General features: G+C 43.3%; 1 protein-coding gene across 3 annotated transcripts in view; it reads right to left on the minus strand.

Moving 5' to 3' along the window:
- The window catches only part of LOC105196874 (zinc finger protein rotund), a 160,103-nt gene that overhangs the window by 95,792 nt on the left and 46,649 nt on the right, over positions 1-17,662 (minus strand). Inside the window, exons 1-2 of one of the 3 annotated variants that reach the window (XM_026135040.2) lie at positions 9,716-12,055; positions 5,937-6,191 (exon numbers count right to left, since the gene is read on the minus strand). In XM_026135040.2, coding sequence (XP_025990825.1) covers positions 5,937-6,191; positions 9,716-10,051 — 591 coding nt within the window. In that variant the 5' untranslated portion in view covers positions 10,052-12,055. Of the gene's footprint in view, positions 1-5,936; positions 6,192-9,715; positions 12,056-17,662 lie in introns of those variants that run through there. The other 2 variants (XM_026135039.2, XM_039451057.1) reach the window with 2 other exon arrangements.

The raw sequence follows: 17,662 nt of genomic DNA on the forward strand, positions 1-17,662 counted from the left end.
ACTTGTTGGCAACATCAATCGCAGGCGACTATTAATAGCACATGAAATCCTCGAAAAAACCAAGTCGATAATTCTTGCTGCGAATAGATCGCAGTTAGTTTACAGAGTAATTCCTAGTAAATAAATTTAATCCCAGAGATAATAAATTTTCCACAAATAAGTTAATCTCCATTGAAAACTAAAGAGATACGTGTCGAAGTGTATTATAAATAAAAATAACAATCTTAAAGATGAATTATAAAATTAATTAAAATTTAATTGAAAATTATTTAATTGAATCAATCATATTATTCGAACTGAGACACTTCTGTTTACTGTCACCGTAATTTCACAGCTTTCTAAATTTTTCTTAGATTTAAAAATGAAGTATTAAATTGTATTTTACTTGTCTTCTTATATATATGTACATACATGTATAAAACTCATCTACATATTTTATTAACATTATTTTATACATGTGTGTGTGTGTGTGTGTAAAATAATTTTAATAAAATATGTGGATGAGTTTTTATCAAAAATCAAGTTTAAAGATTCTTAAAGAAATAGAAAGAATAAAAAATTTACTAAGCGATTGAATCAGAAGCAGCGCTTCAATTATTTCATACATAATCTATTCAATTAATGCAATTCTATTTTCCAGTTCAACTTCAATGCAATTTTCAAATTGCTTTTAATCTGTAAAACTGTTAAAATAAATCTGTTAAAATGAACGGCAGTTACTTTACATCGCGCCACGTCTGTCGAACGCATTTTCGGCCTGATGGCTGTTTCGCGCCAAAAGATGCAAGGAAAATCTCGAAAATCCTCACCTGTCGCTGCGGCGTGGATCAACGAGGTACGAAAGCGGATAATTATGATCGATGACAAGGACGAAGATCTCCCTTAAGCGGGGCTCCCAGGGCCACGGTCACGTACGGCGACTTACGACGTGCTCTCAGTACGTACGCGTCCGCCTCTCGTACCTGACGACCCCCTCCCCCCCCCTCTTCCCTCCTCCCGAAAACGTCCCGCGCGCGGTTCCCATATCACCGATGCAGAAATTCAAATTCGCCGTCATTAATAAAAATTAAAGAGACATCAAGAGCTGGTCTACTAGACCGGGTCACCCGACGTCTCCTCGTCCGTCTCCCGTACGTGTCTATGCGTGTATACGTGCGTTTTTCGGGGTGAAGCCGCGCTGCTGTGGGGATCTACGGGGCCCACGGGCCAGCCACTTTTATCTTACCTGCCACGGCACAATAGCGTGAGACTATGGACCCTTTGTTACTTGGCATTCACGATGATCTGCATACGCGCCTCTACGGTACAACTTAGGGCGGCCACCCCGTGCTCGTCGAAAAACTATATGCGGTTTTTTCATCCGGATCGGTTCCGGGAGCGGGCACCCGACGTTGACGTTCGCGTCTTCGCCGGAAGCAGCCGACGCTTTTTTTTTTTTTTTATTATTATTATTCTGCCCTGATAGAACGGGTGCTAATTTTTTTTTCTTTAACCCTTTAACGGTGCACCCTCGCGGAAAACGGTACATTCTCGCGATGGATTCTTAGTCACGTCTCCCGGGGCATAGTCCTCTAAAAACGCAGCCGCGACTTTCATGCCGTCAGTTTTTACCGTTAGTTCAAAACATAATCATACGGTTGAGAATGTGTTAAGGATGTCTCGACGAATTTAATATACGCCCTTGCTTTCCGCCGTTCTTTGATTAGATTAATTCTTCCGGAAATATACACGTTCCAATATATTTCTACAATCACACTGTAAACAAAATTAATTATATTATTTGTTACAACGCACAAAAGATTTATAAATTTTAATGCTTGAGATGTAAAAGCGTGAAAGGTCGCGCGAGGTCACGTACTTAAGCGTACGCAAGAATAAAAAAATTCTGCGAATAACTTTACAACAAAAACAGTTGCCCGCACGAACTGCAAATTCATTGCCGGCTTCGACAAAGCGCGGTGCGAAGGGTTAAGAATCGTAGAAAACGTTTCCACATGGACGAGCAAGGATATAAACGGCGAACGGGAACGAGCGAGGATAGGATCGGTACGCCGAAAACTACGGGAAAAGGACGGCCATAACTCTACCCTGGGCCCAAATGTTGTGACACCGCCGCCAAAAGGACTCGGTGTTAGACCGACGCGTGAATTGCGATTCATCTTTGTTTCTATTATACAACCGAATGCGATATTCCCTGTGCCGCGGAGAAGTGGGTTTTAAGGAACATTTGCTGTCGATGACGCGGCAAATGCAAACTTAAACTTGGGAATCTGTGACCCAAAAGACTTGCTTTTGTATAATATAATACGTGTACCGTTTAGACATGTGCCACGTCACGTGTGTAGTTAGCAAAATGCTTTTCAATCAGTTTTTTATAATAAGAAGTACAAAGTAGCTCGTCTGACTGATTACTGCGTGTAATCTGACAAAATAAAGCTTTAATCATCGACAGCTGAATACGACTCCTTTTCTTAGTTAATAAAAAATATATTGATAATGATATTAGATTAAGATAATTGTCGGTTGTAAAAATAATAATACTGCTTAATAGAAGGCTAATACGATCGAGAAAAATTGTACGAGAATCACTTGATGATACACGTTCTTATGTGCATAAAATCTATTCTACGTGAGACAGATGCCAAAATATAGATACAAAAAATTGTATCGGAATCGTTACGCGATGACGCGATATAAATTGCCTCATCGTCAAACTTTCATTTTACCGTTTCATTTCGTTCAATGCGAGGTGAACGTTAGTCCCGTCGCCTTTTTTTTTTCTTCTCGTCGCGGCACGTTGCCCCAGAAATTCATTAGCCAATCGGAGACACGGCTTCGTCATTCTGCGCGCAGAGATAGAAAAAAAGTCTTATTTCGACACCGGTCCCTTAACGAACGGTCCTGGTACACTACCGAGACAATAAACCGCGCCTTACTTCCCCGCCGCTCCTTTTTTTTTGTCTCTCGTCGAACGGAGACAAAAATCCCGTTGCGCACGATTTGCATGCCGGCTGTCGTTGCCGTGCCGAAGGTGCACATGCAGAAAAAGCCGATCGAAGAAGTAAAAAAATGCCGGCAGGGGTTGCGGGAACCATTATTTTAATTTTCGTACTGCTACCGTGTCGAGGGGATAAAAATGACGAAAGAGAGGAGAAGAGAAGGGGCGAAAGAGACGAGAGAAAGAGAGAGAAAGAGAGAGAGAGAGAGAGAGAGGACGACGCGCGCGGGGACTTTCGCGAGGACAGAGAGGGAGGAAGGTGAAGGATAGTTACGAAGGAGGGAAAAGAAAGGGATGGATGAGTCCTCCTTTGCATAATCTTCGTCAGGGGTGGTGTTCCGCGCGAGGCCAAGGACTCTCGCGCAAAGGCCGATTCCAGTTGCTGCTCCGAAGACGCGAGAGAGAAAGAGGGGTACGAGAGCGCGCGGCCAAAGGTGTTTTGCAACTCGCCGAATAAAATGATGCGGGACCCGCTGGATGAGATGCGCGCCCCTTCTTCGCCGTGAAGAAATTACCCTAAAGAACGCCTCTAAGCGTTTTAAGGGATTATGGTCGGGCAGGCGTAAAAAAGCCCGGAAAAAGGGTTGACCACCCGCTGGGCAAAACCGACGACAGATTACAAGCTCCGAAAACGTGTTACCGATTTCGTACATCACGCGGCATCATTGCGCTGACATACCGCCGCTACCAAGGGCGTCTTCCTCACCCCTTCGGCTTTCGACGGTTGTCGTTTCTTCGAAAGACTGTGATTTTTTTTTTGTAATGAATCTGATAGCTATTAGATCTCATTTTTCTTACGGACGAGAATTAACTCGAGGACTCTTATTAAGATGTAACGGTTAGATTTCGATCGACGATCCGTTGGTCACAAGTCGTTCACCGAGATAACGCGATCATCCCTTCGAGGGATGCCAAGGGGTGCGGCTCTTCCTCGCCCGTATGCATCGTATGCAGATTGGCCGATTGTCTTGTACGCTCATTCTTTTTCTTCTCTCCCAAACTATCGCCCCCTCCCCACCGAGAACTTTTACGGACGGTGTTCCGTGAGAATGCACGAGACATTAGCATGCCGCGGATTATTTAAATCGTCCCCCCGTTGTCGTAGTTCCTTGTTTTTTCCCGAGGCCTTCGCGATAGACCCATGGCGTGGGTCCCGCGGGCACCCATAACCATAGACAAAAACCGGGTGAGCCTTCAACGGAAGAAGAGAAAGAGAGAGGGAGAGACAAAGAAAGAGAGAGAAAAAGAGAGGATAAACGAGGCCTCGGGATAACTCTTCCGCGTGCTGCAGGTTCTACGACCGATAAAGAGCGTCCTCGAGATGTCTACCGCTTCTATTCACATTCAAATCCGGTCCTTTTCACACCGTACGAAGATAGAAGGCGCACCCTAATTTCTTGTCTTAGAAAAACAAACGAGTCCTCTGCGAGGATTCTCTGTGATCTCGCTGAGGTAATGGGAGCGCAATTATAATAATGCTGCGATCGACATAATTGCACACAAGAATCCTGTCGAATAAAACGAGCGATAAAAATGGAGTGTAATATTTTAGAAATTGTAAGCTTAAAAAATATAAGATTGAAAATTTTTTTCTATCTTATTATTTAAAAATTGTGCTCTGATGTTGGACTCTTTCGTTAATCCTCTCTTAAATCCCATAAATGAACCGCTACCTGATTAACGCAAGAAAAACGCCATGTAACCACTATCGATTCAAATGAGCAACTACTTTTTCCCGTTCGTTCTCTCCTCTCTTATTCATTCCCTTTCGCGCAAATGCGCATACATGCTTTTTTTCCCCTCTTCCCCGAAAGTCTTTTTTTCGCACTTCCGTCTATTTGTTTTCTTTCTTTTCTCTCTCTCTTTTTTTTATCTTGAGGTGGAACCCGGCGAAAGAACACCGCTATGTAAAGCGATCTTCAACCCTTTTTGGCGCCCTTTTTCGCCGTCGTTTTTCAAGTCGTTTGTATCCCATCCTGCTTTTCACCCCCGTCGTTTCCATTTCGATTTTACTACTTCACCCCTTCCCGACTCTCTCACACTCATTGTCTCTTCCTCTCTTCACGGTCTCCTCTAATCCAGTCTCGTCTAAATTATGCAGGACTCTCGTCCGGAGATAGCACGCGAAAGGGTGGAGGAAAAAAAACAAAATCAAAACAGGGGTAGGTAGCGTATTCCGTCCCGTTGACACCGCGCATTAAAAAAAAGACAAAAAAAAAAGAGAGTATGCTGGACGGGGATTTTTTTTTCTACTATTTCCGAAGCTTTGGTGCCGTTGCACCAGTGCGCATTTAACGGTGTCTTTCTTCCGGTCATATTTAATTCAGCCAACGTTCCTTCTACTCTTCCTTATTTCCTAGTCCTCTCTAACCGTCTCTTTCTTTTGAAATTTTTTGTCGTCGATCTTTTTGTCGCGACTGCAGCTTTCGTCGAATCCGCGAGAAGGATAAAGGTTACGAAGGAATAAATTCAAACTCGATAGTACTCGTTGGATGTTATTACAGTCAGATGTTGTTACGGTTTTTTTTAAAAGAAAGTCGATTAGAAAAATCTCTCTTTCTTCATTATAGCTATCCCTATTACTAACTAATTATGTGAGTGCGATCTTCTTACGGTTACACTTTCCAATGTAGAAAAAATTTACTATGTACTTACAATACTCGACCAACATTGCTCGCAATGAACGTAAACGTTTGCTTTTATATTTTACTGAAAAAATTACGCTCTTCCTCAAAATTATTGAGACTGTTCTATTCGATTATTAGCCGAGCAATATTTCAATAATAATAATAATCTCATCGGATAATAATTTATAATAAATAATTGATAATAAAAAAAAAAATTCAATCAAGTAAAATAAATTTGAAACAATCAGTGATCTTCCGACATGATTTTTATTTTATAGCAGATCGAGTTGGTGTAATAAGAGCGTACTCACGTCGCTGGAAAGGCCATTGTTCCACGGGTAAGGCGGTTGAGGTGGGGATTGTTGTTGATGGTGAACACCGACGCCAGTAGCCGAGTGCGGATTGTGAATGTGCTCCGCCATAACACTGACCCAATGGGCCAGTCCGCCACCACCGGTGGTCGCAGGGCCAGTACCACCTGTTCCGGTCCCACCCGTTCCACCGCCGCCTCCACCGCCGCCGCCACCACCTTCCTCGCCACCCTCCGACCACGCGAATGAGTTTTTCTGTAAAGAGAAAAAACAACGACAATTCGTTAAAAACCTGCAAACAAATTGGGTTCTCTTGTTCTTTTGCAAAAATGATATTTTTCAAAACGTGAAGTCTACTCCTCATAAGAAGCATCGTCAACTAAACGTATATCTAAATCTTGTTTCTTTATTTTAACACTTTCCTGCATCCCATTTATAACAATAAATATAGCTATTTTTTTAATTATTCACACAAGTATGCAAAATTAAAAATAATTAACTTTGAAATTTTGCATGTCATATTTGAGAAATGTTAAGATTGCTCTAGGCATAATTAATTACGCAAGTTGGCTTCTTCAACTTGATAGAAGATCTTAGACTGGAGAAATCTCCATGCATATTATATAATCACGGTGATTATTAAACTCGTTCATTCTTGTCTGTGACCGGCGAGGCAACATTAGGTATTCATGATCGAGTGCGCGAGAAGAGTTAGCCCATTAATAAATTGATCGATGAATCGGCTAACATTAAGTCGGAAAATATATTTCACGTCAAAATACCTAAACTCATTATACGGAAACACAGCTTATAATCCCCATGATACTAAATTAATAATCCTAAGTATTTAGTGATCTCGCGATTACATAAATGCAACGAAATTTATATGTGTTATATTTTCAATTGCTTACGCGTCGCTTTGGAACTTGGGCGCTTTATATATATAGACACGCCGTAAGGAAATTTAAGTCGCACGCCGTACAAATTATTCTATACGGGTATAACGATCAACACGTACACATTTACAAATTCGAGTGTAATTATACCGATCTGCGGCGCTATCGACCGCAAGAGACGTCGTAAGAAATTCATAGCCTCAGACAAAGAAGAGAAAACGTACGTCGGGCGATAGCCAATCGATACGTCGTCGAATGCAGGAGCGATGAGCACGGCGGTTATAAAAGTAGATGCAACTGAAATCATCTTTTGCTACTGGAATGCGATTCTACTCCCCGCGATATCGGCTGCACATTATCCGTTTCCGTTCGAATGGAAAATTTCACATCATCGAACAAAATTGCGTTGAAATTCAGTAATGTCATTAGCACCCGTTTCTCGTATTAAATATGTGTAATCTCTCGCAAGTACGATTGTCGTCCCCCGCTCATTCTCGACGGATTAAAAGCGAGAACTTATAATTTAGAACATACATATATATATATTTTTTCATCAATTACAATCGATTTTAGAACAGTGCTTTAGTGTAATTTTGGAATAGTGTTTTTGAACAAGCAAAACGCACCCCTTCTGTTTCTTTAACATTTATTACGGCGTTCTACATTGCATCTTCGTGTTCTGCTTACCGCTCTCTTTCTCTCCTTTTAAATTTCCAATAAAATATACATATTCATACTTTTTAAATGATCTCGGAATAATCGGGTTTTAATCCTACCATCTCTTTTCTCTCGCGAGCTGAAATCTCGGCCCTCCGTGGCATAGCAAACTAATCGGACTAAATCGTTAATTAAGGAAGGAGGGGAGAGACTTTGAACCGAAGTCGCTAATTGTTCGCGCAGCGGTGCATCGTGAGAAAAACGTGTTACGAATCGCAAGCGCGATTATTAGTTTCTCGAATAGCCATCCCCCAGAGCTTACCAGAGGGGTATTATTTCTTAAGGGAGTCTCAAAGGGGGATGATGCGTTTCATTATTGCGACTAACTTAATTACACGTTCTCGAGCACGCAATGTGATGCCCGAAACATTCTTCTCTTTAGGCTTAATGTAGGTTCCAGATGTACATACGTGTATATACGTGTGTGTATACATATATGTATAAAATTAAGTTTTTGAAAAGTAATTAATTCGTGATTGGCTACTAATAAAAAGTTCGAGTGATCGATAGCGTGAGCGCGATAAAAACGATAATAAATGCGCGTGTTATTACTTTATCCTTGTGCCATAAGCCAAAAATGTTTGACTTTGGTTAACTTTTCCATATTCTCGCAACGGTTAATTTCTCAAATCAACGCAATTTCTCTTGGTAATAATGAAACGATATTACGAGATTACCCATTACAATAGAAAGTTATAATAGTGGAGATTCAGTGTCGTAAATAAATTGATCGATTAAATAAAGAATTGATTCTCATGAAGGGTATAGCGAAAGCGATAAACTCTGTACTATTGAAACGAGGCAAGCACGCAGGTGCATGTTTATGGATTTAGGTCAGGAATCGTCGTAGCTTCGACTAAAGCGAGCCAAAACCATAATCGTGCCAAGAAAAGTTCCTTCACGGTGGCAACTCGGGCAAAAGCAAAAGAGAGCAACAGGAAATAGCCGGCCGCGCGTTACTATTGCAGCAAATTAATAAATTATAACGGAAGAAAGAAGTTCGAGCATTAATCAAGATACACTTTTTAAAAGGTTAATTAAATTTATATCTTTCTTTAAAATAATAAAGATATATAAACTAGCGCTTTAAAAAAAATTACATATTAATCCTCGAGGGAAGAAAATGTATAAGTAGCAATTATTGTTAATGATATTAAACGCTTAGTTAATTTTCAAATAAAAAATTCACTTTAACTGAATTGCTTTAATCTCGCATGGCAATTTCAACTTATTTTACCAATTCATTGGGCTGCTCTAAAAATGAGACATTCTCATCAATTGCTACATTTTCTCTCTTTCTCTTTCGCGCGCGCGCAGAGTTTTTAAATATTTATTCACCAATCTCTCTTCCAGTTTTACAATGACGTAAACAATATCTAAATAAAATTAAAAAAAAAAGAAAAAAAAACCATTACACTCTCTGATCAAAAATCAAGGCAAACAGTTCTGAGCGTGATGGAACATCATTAAACTAACCGAGGCAAAACATATCGGGGAAATGTTTGAAGAAACTGACAAGAAAACGAAGTATTGTACGAGCAAACGAAATCTCGACCCGGCCTCGTGTTTTATGCCCTCGTTACGCGAAAACTCGCCGCCGCTAACTATGCTCTAACTTTTTAACTGACAACTTATACCGGCAACGAACGCCATCCACGTTAGAACGCACTTTATCTCGCAAACAGCTTCGCCGACCTGTCAACCGGCCTTTAACTCTTCGCTAACTATCCCCACGATCCTTGGCGACATCGTCTACGTCCTCCCACTTGATACTTGGCGCTCCTCCACTTCCGCTTATATGCTCCTAATATACAGCGAGTACTATGCCCACGTGACGTTCGTTAAACCGCGCGATACAGCAACTTTTCAAGGAAACTCTCCTTTCCGTTCTAGCGAATGATGATGTATTACGTTTCAGTGCGTACTTTGAATCACTCGTGATAAAAAAAAAAGAATTTTTAATTTTTAAATTTAAAAAAAAATCTGAATTCATCACACTTTCTTGGGATATTTTAGTTTTTTACTTTCTACCTATATTTTAATGAATCTAAATATAAAATGGAACAACTGACAATTCACATAACCAACCGTCAATGCAACAGTAATAGAACTTGAACAAACGACACAACAAAATGCAAAAAGATTTCTTAGTGGGCCGAGTCTAACCTCATCGTGATCTTCCCGATGAAGAGCCAAGTTCCTCGGAAAGGCGGGCACGCTGCTGACGGTCAAGCCCTTCAAGTCCTTTAACTCCTTCAATGCACCGAGCGCGTTTAAGTTGTCCTTTAGGGATGCTAGATTGAAGTTAATCCCTTGCTCTTTGAAATTGAGATGCCTGTTGAGCACGGTTTTGCCTAACGCGCTCGCCAGCAAGCTACTGTACAACTCGTTGCGTAGAATAAACTTTCTTTCGGCACTGCTTTCGTCCTTGCTCGACACGTCGTTAGAGGAATCCGAGTCCACTTCGACGGAAGAGTTCGAGACGACACTCATCGTGGACATTTTATTAGCCGTTCTCGTTACACTGTTTCGACACAGTGAAAAATATCTTTCTGGCTTTCGAAGCGCACGAAAAGCACCCCTTTTCTTTGGTCTCCTGCGAATCTCGCTTTTCGCCTCTCTTCTTTTTTTCAACGAAGGTTAGTTTCAAAATCGTAAGGACCTAGTAAAATACCTGTACATGTGTTCCTTGTATATGTATATAGGAATATATAATTAAATAGGGGTTCTTAAATTGTGTATATATATATATATTTATTTATTTATTTGTTTATATATATATATTCCGTAATCCTTCTATATATTTTATTTAGTTACTTCGTACTCGGTTAAGAGGATAAAAACACCGCGCGGCGCGCGCGGTCTGTGAAATTGCTTCAAGAGCCCACGTGGCACATTAATGTACGGTTAAAAACTGCTTAAAGAGCTGCAAGGTCGGTTTCCGAAGTCGAGCGTGTCCATCCGCAGATTCCATGCTGTCCCAAAAAAAAAGGAAAAAGATAGATTCCCTTCCGCGCACCGTGGTTCTATGCGCGGGGCAGGATACAGGGATAACGCGTCTCTCCTCGACGCGTCTCGTCTTCGTACGCGCCTCCAGTCTCTCTCGTATTTTTTTATTTTTTTATTGCCTGTTGGCGTAATCGGACGCCATAAGACACAAGTACGTTGCTTATTTATTCCACCTTCTCCCTATCTCGTCTCGGCAGAGAAGGCGCTCTTCGCTGTTGTACAATTAATCCCTAGCGGTATTATACTATCACTATGATTGTTAGCGGACTAGTATCAAGGACTAAAGCGCTCCTTATCCTCCACCTGCTCTCCGCCGCTTCGATCACACTCTCGTAATCTCGAACGTGGTCGTAATCAATACGGCCGAGGAGGAGGTTTTCGTTTTCTTAGTATATCTAAATTTATATTATTAGTGGGCGCCGCGTGCTTCGTGACCGGCGCGAATTCGAAGGAAAAAAGACCGCGTTGCATTTAGGAACTTTTGCGCGCGCAGCTCATTACGCATGGCCGCGGGCTTTCTAATTGGCTGGTTAATTAGCGCGGGAGGCTCCATTCTCGTCGCAGACACGAGGTTTCGACGTGCGTCATCTCGATCTTCTTTTCCATTCTTACTCTCTCTCTCTCTCTCTCTCTCTTTTCTCTCTCTCTCTCTTTCGGCCTCCCTTAATTCTCTCTAAATCTCGCTCCCTTAATTTTCTAATCTTTGGGCTAAAACACGTGAAAAATAGGAACTTTGGTTGATCATCTGGGATCTCTCCCGTTTTCGTGACATTAACATCGATGCTACTTCCTCTTCGTTAAGATTTGTCCCTCAATGAGAACACGAAGCATCCTCCCCCTGGAACTCGCCTTCCTCCACCTGGTCGGATCTCTCCGTCGCCAGGAAGAAGAGGAGGAAGAAGAGGAAGCATTGAAAGGAGCAGAAACATCTTCCTCGGTGGCGCGAAGTGGCATCGAGTAACATCCCCTTAAGCCTCCGTTATTTCCGGCGGCGTCATCCTCGTGGCGTATTCATAGAACTCGTTGAGGAGGCCGCGCGGCCCCCCTCTCTTCATCATCGGCGTGAATGACGCGACCGTCGTCGGAGTGCAGCCGAGGGTAGCCGATGGGCACCGACGGACCCTGCGCTGGGGCCCGATTCGACGGGCCCTACGATGAGGCCCCCTCGTGAATCGTGGACGACGTTCGCGCGCGCGACTCGCTTCGCTCGCTAGCTCGTAGTGGTGGGGGTAAACGTTCGGTCAGTCGAGTTTGAGCCTTGGTAGAGCGCGGATAATTTCTTCTACCACGTTGCACGTGCGTGTCTTCTTGCTTTATTAGACGCGTAACGAGTGCGACCTCGCGACGACCGCGCGACGTACACCGCTCGCCGGTAACCGTCGCGTTCGCTTCCTTCCGCTTTTGCGGAACCGCGCGCTGACTCGAGAAGGGGGTCGGCCTCTCGAATCCCAGTTTCTTATGTGAGCGCGACCGCGCGACTGGTTGATGCAGTCCGCGGCGGAGCATAAGGAAGCGGAAGCTCGGCGCTCTCTTTCTCCGTCCTTCTCTCCCTTTCTATCCTTCCTACTCCTACCGCCGTCTCCTTCCTCCTCATCTCTCTTCTCGCGCTTGAGGCCAAGGAAAGGCGCGCACGCTTCGCCGTGGCCGCCGGCGTCGTCGACGTCGTCGTCGTCGTCGTCGTCGTCGTCGTCGTCGTCGTCGTCGTCGTCGCCGTCGTCGTAGTAGCCTCCGTCTTTTACTTCCTTTTCCTCTCTCTCTCTCTCTATCCCTCTACCTTCACACTCCCACTTACTCTCTCTGTCTGTCTTATCTCTCTCTCTCTCTCTCTCTCTCCCTTTCTCTCTCCGTCGGTCTCGCGGACGCGCGGCGCCGCGGCGCGGTAAGAAGTGGTAGATGGAAGTAAGAAGGAGAAAGAAACAGAAGGAATAAGAAAAAGAAAGAAAGTACGAGAGACAGAGAGAATCTCGAATGTGGAAGCGGAGAGTGGAGATGCGGAGAGAGGGGAGCACGGGGGTAGGAGCGAGAAGGGGGTAGAGAGACGTAGCCCGCGAAGAAACAGATAAATATAGATATTTTTCCTTCGGCCGGCCACCTGAGGAGGGGGTGAAAGTAAGAGGGTGATGGAGACGGTCCGAAGGGTGGGAGCGAAGGCGGCAAGGAAGTAGAAGGGGGTGGGGGAGTGTGTTGCACGCTCGCTTCCCGCCCCCCAACCGAATTGGAAAAATGGAAATAATAAGAGTCGCCTCCTAGGGGGTTGCATGGCGCGCTGCACGAGAGTTTGGAGTCGGGGGCGAGGGCGTCGGGGTGGTGAGAGAGGTACGACGGTGGAAGTGGGTGGACGGGGTGGTAGGAATTGTGCGCAGTGCAGCATGCGCTCTGACGACCAGAAAGCACACATCCAGGAATCGATGTGTGCGAGTGTCACGTGTGCTCGAAACGGGGGGGGGGAGGGGGGAGAAGTAGGGGCGGTTTGGAAGATCGCCGTGTGTACACGCGCGTATTCGTGTGCGTATTCGCTGAAGAATATTTTGGCGAGTGTGTCAAAAGCAACATGGCTACCTACCCACTAAGTGCAAACTTTCTGACGTTTCATGCATAAATTAACCACCCTCGAGGGAAGTGCAAGCGACAGACACTACTTAATTGTTAAATGCGCTAACTCGCACAGTCACTCGAGATTTTGTACAGATTTATTTTTGGAAGAAATGCAAAAAAAAACTGTCTGAAAAGCATCTTTGTAACAGTAATAAAATATAATCGCACTAATTTCAAACAACTACTTTTATTCGTCCAAAATGCAATCACGGGCATTTCATGTACTATTTATACGATTTGGAAGAAGGGAAGTAGAACGATAATTCAATTCGATTAATTCAATCTCAAGCGTATTGAAAAGAACTTCCAAAGAGGGATGTCGTAACGAAGAAAAGTTCAGTGAAACATCAGCTAATAGTCTGATCACTTTCAGTGGGTCTCGAGTTATACACGCTCGTTACGATCGATCGACGTAAAAGATTCAGACGAGCTAGCCCAGAACACGGAATAATCGGCGCCGCAAATACACCTTAGCCTCGTTTTACGAGAACGCTCGCAAAATAACCGACGACGGGGTGGGCCACAAGCGCAGGTAGTGACGCGCTTCATCTCGAGTGGCATCAGCTTTTCGGGTTAGCTTGACACACACGCGGAGGAACATCCGGAAAAGACAGAAAGAGAGGGAGAAAGTGAGAAAACGTGACTCCCCGGCGCTCTCGGAGATTCATTCTTTAACAGAGAATATAATCGGGACGAAAGCACCAGTGCAGAGCACAAGAGCACGCAGGAGAAAGAGAGAAAGAGAGAGAGAGAGAGAGGCGTGCTGCTGCTTCTAATGCTCCTAACGGTGCATCCCTAATTACCATTGTTACCATTGGTATGCAGATAGCCTCGCACTATTGGAGAACCCTTTCTTCCTTCCGCTCTAAATAGCCCGATGAGGGCGCCGAGTGCCACCCTTTTCCCTATTGCGGTGTGCCATTCCGCGCACAATATTATTTGTGTTTTGGTTTTTCGGGGCGGAGCGAGCCGAGAGAAGAGAGTTTCACCGGTGCTGCACAATCGCCCGTGCTCGCAAAGCAACTTGTCTCCTTCTTCGATTTCTCTCTCGCTTCCTCGGCACTTTATCCTCCGAAAAACGGTCGTTTCTTCTATTCAGAGCTTGGAAAGTATTATCTGTTATTACGCTCGTCACGCATGCGAATGTATGCCTCTGCCATTCGCGTGAGAAGTCACCCTTTAAAGAACTCCAAGTAGTATAACCTTTCTATATCTTCTGTGTTCCGATTCCTGTTATTGCTCACGAAGCAAAATGTACGCCGTTACTTACTTCAATATCATCACAGTTAAAGAGAACTTTGTATCGTCGATTTGCTCATTGAAATACTTTATGACCGAATGATTTCTCAAGCCTGCAATATAAGTCGGAATTACGCTAAAGAGTTTCAACATAATCATTTCTAAAAGAACACGCGAATGCTTCTCGACAAAACATACGAACTTGAGAGTTCTATGATAAGAGAGGTTTATAATAAATCCGTAGCAATGCTACTGCACTGACTCTGCTCGTGGGACAGCGTGCTTCGCGACAGACAGACAGACAGACGGACACGAAGAAAGCGGAGTCAGCGAGAAGACTGTGAAGAAAGGGGCAACGAAAATTAAAGAAGCGCTAAGCCGGGCGCTAAACCGAAGAACCACTTGTTGAGCAGCTTGCGGTGGCAGCACGCCGGTTAGAGGAAGATCGGAGCGACTCGGAAGCGAGAGTAGAGAAGGGAAAGGGGTCGTGGATGCGACGCGGTCGGCGGGGGGTAGGGTGTACGGATATGCAGATGAGGGGCGGCCGCCCCCGTGTAACTAACTTCTAACTTTCGCGTAACGGCCGGCGGCGGTGACGGCCTTCCGCCAGTTTTACACCGACAGTTCTCGCGCGGCGACGAGTTTTCGCACCCCTCCTCCCTTCCCCCGCCTTCCCCTCGCCCTTATAAAATTAGATCCGAGAGCACCGAGAGCAGCCCACCAATCTGAATCTCTCGACCCGCTTGACTCTTCAAGCGGCGTGGCTGACGCTTCGATTCGATCTCGAAAACTTCCGAAAGGTCTCGGATGAACATGATCGACGAATGTTATCCCATTTTCTACGAACGATTCTTACCTCGCGGAATATATGAAAATATGAGTAGATATATATAAGAGAATATTTCACTCGCTACTTCAATGTTATTTAACGGACTAATTTGTGGCGTGTACGATAATCTGCATGATAAGTTGCAGTAGCAAGTTTTAATACGGTATTTTTTTAGATTACAGGTAATGATAAAAAAGCGGTATTTTAATTTCGATTAAGATAACATTTGATGAATGAAACAAAAAAGTGCACGGAGAACGTTATGATTAATTGTTGACGTATTTATATACTTGCTGTATATTATTCAATAAATAAAAGAATACTGCAATGACATTATTGTATAGTGTAAGATTTTGAAAAAGTAAAGCAATATATAATACTTTTAACTATCAATGAGCATATATTCTTACCTACACAAAGATAAAATATTTTAATTAAATTAATAAATTAATCAATATGCGATATGATTTCTGCTGCTCTCTTGTGCTATCCGTATATAAGATTGTAGTGTAGGAGAAACTACAACAATGGTATTTAAAAAATTATCAATTAACGTCACTTTACGACGTAACGCCGAAATACGCCTGCCTCATTTCCAGGAATAGAGCGAAGAAAACCGCAGGACAACGGAGCACCGCAGTACTTTTCCATTTCTGGACGTTTTTCCGTTCGCCGGCCCGTCGAAAAAAGCCAAAGAGAAGGATGCCTGGCGCCGGGACGCCGGCGACGACGAGTCTCGACCCAGATATCGCGTCGTCGTCGTCGTCGTCGTCGTCCACGAGGGTGGAAAGACGACGTCGTCTCCTCCGCGGCTCCCGCTTTCTTTTCTTATTTTTCTCTTTTGCTCTCCCATCGCGAACGAATCCTCCCTCCAGCACATCTCGGTTGAGGTAGGTTTTTCCACCCTTCCTATCCAACGTTGCCCTCCGAGCATCGGTTTCGCGCACACATCGAACACCGCTTCTGTCCGGCGCGCGACGTCTACGTTGGAACGATCCTCGTAAGGATCCCCGCGCGACTCTCATGACGAACGAGCACGCTCATCTTATGAGTCACTCGTGAATCGCTCTTATTTTTAAGTTAGCACGAACGAAAAGCTATACGGGAGCAATCGAAAATTTGATTCATCGTAGACATTCAGATGTTACGTCTGCACCAATTTTTATTATGATAACTTCCAACTGCAACTGTCATCCCCTGTTTTTTACGCTTCGGATATACGTAGGTAGAAAGACATCTTACTGTTTTAATATTATTTATCGAACGGAATAACTTTTATTTTATGTTAAATTATAGCATGATAATTTCTAGTTCTAAGCCAATTTGAAATAAATCAGCTTAACAAGAATGTACTTAAGGTTGATTAAAATTAAATATTTTCCAAAGAATGCTCGCTATTTTTCATAATGTATTTAGACATTGTCTGACAATTAATGCAATCGTATACCGAAACAATGCGTTGCCATTCATTACGAACGTTGCCTTAAGACACTACCTTTGTACACTCCGCATCATTATTGCTGGTGTAGGCTGCACACGCATCAAATAATAAATTAAGTCAACTGATATGATCGGGGAGTAACGCGATTGGTCGCTGCTGCCGGGACCCTCCTTTATTTTTTTTTTATCGCACAGGAATCTCCGTAGTGCCGGCCATAGGAGCTCCGGCCATAGGAGCTCCTACGGTACGGCCATTTTGAATTATTAATGTCTATGTACGATGTTATACATTGTACCATAAGTAGAAGTCAAGTTAGCGGTCAGGTACGATATCATTCAAAAAATAAATTTGTTTTCGTATTAGATCTCTAGTGGCATTTCAAATACATATCAATCACACGTTTGATGTCATATTATGTGTGAAAATTACCTCATAGCTGTAACTTTGCAATCATATTTCAATAACGTGACAATTATTAATAATGTAATTACCTATAATATTTAAAACAATGTCCGATATTACAAGATTGTAAATTAACAAAAATTAAAACGACCACGCGAGTAGAAAAAATCGTCCATCCAACGAAAGCAATATATTACGTAAGTAAAATCGAAAAATCCGTTTAAAGATTAAACGATTGCACTTGATTTTAAGTAAACACTCGGTAAAACCATTATCGCAATTTTATGATTCTAGAAATACGCGAATGTATCGCAACGTACGAGAAAAATTCATCTAAAAAAAATTCTGAATTCGAAAGAATTGAAATCTGATCAAGTGGAAAAGAAGAGCACTTAAATGACAGAAATCACGAATTGTACTCACTGACAATGAAACCTTGTCCGACATACATACATTTAAGATGCGTTTAATGACGCGCTCTGCGACTATGCGAAAACATCGCAAGGAGCTACTGACGTTCAAAAATTTATAAGAATTATAAGTCGATAAAGTCGCGGCAGAGAGCTTGATCCCCGAGATTTGGACGCTGAGACGGGAT

Source organism: Solenopsis invicta, chromosome 6 (assembly GCF_016802725.1).
Source record: "Solenopsis invicta isolate M01_SB chromosome 6, UNIL_Sinv_3.0, whole genome shotgun sequence".
NCBI classification, from domain to species: Eukaryota; Metazoa; Arthropoda; class Insecta; order Hymenoptera; family Formicidae; genus Solenopsis; species Solenopsis invicta.